Raw genomic sequence first — 4,052 nt, 5'->3', positions numbered from 1 at the left:
CAAAAAATACATATTCCACTAAAAGTTATTGCAATAATGATTAAATTAAGATGAAAAACGTGTTGCAATGATGATAGAATCTAGTGTAATGAAGCAAGAATGACCAATTAATGAAAAATATCAATAAGATATGTTGTATGACTATTTTTGTGGGGTGGAAAAAATGCATGAAAGACAAAAAAAAATGGAGAAAAATAGATATGCTCCACAAATTTTATGTGAAGTAGATAAAGTAGAATTTAGTCTTAAGGAATAAGGAGAGATAATTGGAGGAAAACTAACAAGAAAAAACAATAAAATCAAAAATGCAACCCACAACTTATTTCATAAATAAGGTAGAATTTAATGCATATATTAAGTGGATAGGTTTTCAATTAAAAGTGACAGGTTTCCAATAAAAAGCTCAAAATTTTGGAAAAATTATGCTAGACGAGTATAGTCAATTTAATTTTAAAAGCAAGCATAAATAGGCTATTGAAGTATTAAAAAATGTTTAGATAAGTCAAATATGATTCTCTTTTTATAATCTCAAATTTTTGAAAAATAAAAAATAATATGCTAAGAATTTTGTTTATTGAGCCAAATTTATCAATATATATTTCATGCGTAATGGTTTACACAAATACATCTCTAGTGAGCATAAATGATCCAATTGTTACTAACTATGTTGAATCTAATAAATATTCATAGAGGTGAAACATCAAGACTTTTTTGGAGGTCACCCATCTTGGAATACTTTGACTTGAGTTCCTCCTAAGATCAAGTTCACTTAAAATCATATCTTATTTGTGAAACCTTTAGGAAGAGTTGTACTTTATAAATCATTCACTATAAAACCCCTTTTAACACATCTAAAGATAAGATTTTTTTTTACATTATAATAACATAAAAACAAGTATAGTATTCACAAAATTCTATTATTTAATACAAATAATAATTCATAAAAAATTCTAAATTAAGATAAAATTATTCTTCAAAGCAGTCCCCCTATTACCCAAGACTTGTGGAGAGCAAACCCACAACCCAAACCAACTCACCTAACCATGTAGGACAAAATGAATATATTAAATATGAGAAACTAATGATACAATCATTATAAATGAACCATTTATAAAAGAAAAAATTCATATAACTACTCAAATAACTCAATGGTACAATAATTGTTAATGGACCATTTATACAGCATAAACGTCATATAACTACTCAAATGGCCCAAGAAATAATTACTCAGATGACCCAAGAAATCTAATATACACCATCCAGTTGTCATAAAGATATTACATCAGTATGGAAAATCCGACCTTAAAACCAGGCCTGGCTGCTAGATGACTCAACTGAGAACAGCTGTAAAGAATATATTACAATGGTAGAAGGTAAAGAAGAAAAACACATAGTCATGTTCCCTTTCATGGCTCAAGGCCATTTCATTCCCTTCCTCAGCTTGGCTAACGATCTTACTTGCCGAGGCCTCACCGTCAGTTTCCTCACCACCACTGCTAATGTCTCCAAATTGAAATCCCAGGCGGTCGGATCTTCTATTCGTTTTGTTTCTCTTTCTCTCCCGCTCATCCATGGCCTCCCCCCTGCCTGCGAAAGCACTGACACTCTTTCCTTCATCGACGGTCGGTTGCTGTTTATCTCTTCGTACAAGCTTTCCCAGCCGTTTGAAGAGTGGTTGGAGCAGATCATCGGGGAGACGTCAAAAAAGCCCGCCTGCATCATAAGTGACGTATTCTTACCTTGGACAGCACAATCGGCTTCCAAGTTTGGAATTCCACGTGTTGTTTTCCACACCACAGGAGCCATGGCAGCGTCTCTTCTGCAATATCTCTTTACCAATCCGGTCTCGGATATAATAAGAGACCGTCAAATCATAGAGATTCATGACCGCTGTATTAATGTGAATCTGAGGTCTTCGGAGGTGCCTGAGATACTGAGAAGTGATTTGTTCATTTCACCTTACCCTACTCTTACCGTGCTTCAGCAGGCCTATGGCTCGGCAAAAGAAAGCTGCTCTGCAATGCTTGTCAATACTTTTGCTGAGCTCGAAGCAGAGTATGTTCGGTATATAGAAGAATCCACGGGTAAGCCCGTTTGGGGTGTAGCCCATCCATTACACAGACCCCAACCTGGGATCGATAATGAGTCGGAGTGCATCCGTTGGCTGGACAGCCAGAAGCATAACTCAGTCCTCTACGTCTCCTTTGGATCTCAGGCCTTTCTTTCGGAAGACCAAACAAAAGTTCTCGCAAGGGGCATTGCGGCCAGTAAGCAGCGTTTCATTTGGACGATTAAAGATCTAGTTGGAAGCAACGTTAATTCTTGTGATTTTCTTCCCGAGGATTTCATGGAAGCAACGAAAGACAGAGGAATTGTAATCCATGGATGGGTCCCTCAGCTGCAGATTTTGTCACACCCTTCGACTGCGTTTTTCATGACGCACTGTGGGTGGAATTCAACGTTAGAGAGTATAAGCGCTGGAGTTCCAATGGTGCTCTGGCCCATGTCGTTCGATCAATTTGTTAACGCCAAATTGGTAACTGAGCATTTGGGTCTTGGACTGCAGATCTGCGAGGGATTAGATGCTATACCCAGTAGTGATATTGTGGAAAACACAGTGAAGACAGCCATGGCAACAAAAATTGGGGAAGATATGCGTCTACGGGCCCTGAAAATTAAGGAATCCACTAATGAAGCATCCTGCAAGTTAAGCGGTATAGAAGGTTTTGTATCTTATGTACTCAGCCTCTGCTGAACATAACCTGGAAAATATTTTGTTCACGTGTAATGTTTTGAAACCCAGCTTCTTTAGATTTTTGCATGATCATGCTTCATGAAATGAATTAGTAGCATATGAAAATTAGAGTTATGGATAATGTGTGAATGTTATAAAAATTATCTTATGGGTAAATATATGCAAGTTAAATGAGTTCATTTTTATATGAGCTTTTTTAATAGTTATTAATATAAAAAATAAATGTATATTATTATTATTTGGGTTTTTTTAGTGTACAATTATCTAAATTTGCTCTCACTTCTGCTAAACATCTTTCATTTAGTTAGAGCCCCTACACAAATATTAAATGGTTTGAGACTATATAGCCAAATTTATAAAAAAATCAACTATAGCAAATTTTCTTAAAACTTTATATACATTTAAATTGGAATTTAACTAATAAAATACTTGTTTATAAGAAAAAATTCACCTATCATAGATGCAAATGTCCAAGATAAGGAAGCCATCTCCAAGATAAATTGAATTGTCAAAAGATCCTCTTCTTTGTGATGAAGTCACCAATTTACTCATGAAAGAGTGCCTCCCTATTTTTTTCGTGTCTTTATATACCATGTGTCATTGATGATGTTGTTGATGGAGAAAGTGGGATCGTCAAAAGTGGAGAAACCCTAATAGATATGCCCTATATTGCACATAATAATTTTCTAGTCATCATTTGAGAAACACTACTCCAAACACACAACTTATTCTCACTTCTATGGTAAAATCAACATATGTGGCTTGCACATGCTTAGTCTATATACCTCAATTTTTGCATAGAATATCATAGTAAATAATCATATGTATTGGAAGAAGCATAAGTCATCAAATTTGTGACTCCCTTTTGTTGCAAGCATGATATTATATCCTACCATCTCCTGCAAATATAGGTATTGTTAATAGAAGCAAAGCAGTGCACAACAATGTAATCTTCAACAAGCCCTTGGTTATGGAGATCTTCAACTCTTCCATTCTAAAATTTATAAAATTTATTTGCATAGTTTCTCTTTAAAGAAGTAATGAACATTTCTTATGGTTTTGCCTTATTTTATATAATAAAGCGAAACTAATATGAAATTTGAAAAATAGAATCACATGAAAACAAAGTTTCCACTCTTACCATTATGTACATAGAACAAGATTGAATTAATTATTTTTCAAAATTTATTATCACAATGAACATACAAAAAGATGAGATAACCATATTAGTCTCCTTCAATTCTTAACACCAAATGAATGAAATGCTTATAATTAATTTTTTTGTATTGTATAGTGA

At 34.3% G+C, this 4,052-nt stretch overlaps 1 protein-coding gene across 1 annotated transcript; it reads left to right on the top strand.

Annotated features, from left to right (window-relative positions):
* The first annotated feature begins 1,804 nt into the window (after nt 1–1,804).
* On the top strand, nt 1,805–2,755 carry LOC131074874 (UDP-glycosyltransferase 72B1-like). The gene has a single exon (XM_058011601.2). It carries the CDS (start codon nt 1,805–1,807, stop codon nt 2,753–2,755), a length of 951 nt encoding a protein of 316 aa, XP_057867584.2.
* Nucleotides 2,756–4,052: the final 1,297 nt, after the last annotated feature.

Source organism: Cryptomeria japonica, chromosome 1, assembly GCF_030272615.1.
Source record: "Cryptomeria japonica chromosome 1, Sugi_1.0, whole genome shotgun sequence".
Classification (NCBI taxonomy): Eukaryota; Viridiplantae; Streptophyta; class Pinopsida; order Cupressales; family Cupressaceae; genus Cryptomeria; species Cryptomeria japonica.
The sequence above is the reverse complement of the archived record's forward strand: the minus strand, read 5'-3'. Positions and strand labels throughout refer to the sequence as shown.

Bases quoted from the DNA above. Each gene is read 5' to 3' on its own strand.
- LOC131074874 (XM_058011601.2), top strand. From the start codon at position 1,805: ATGGCAGCGTCTCTTCTGCAATATCTCTTTACCAATCCGGTCTCGGAT.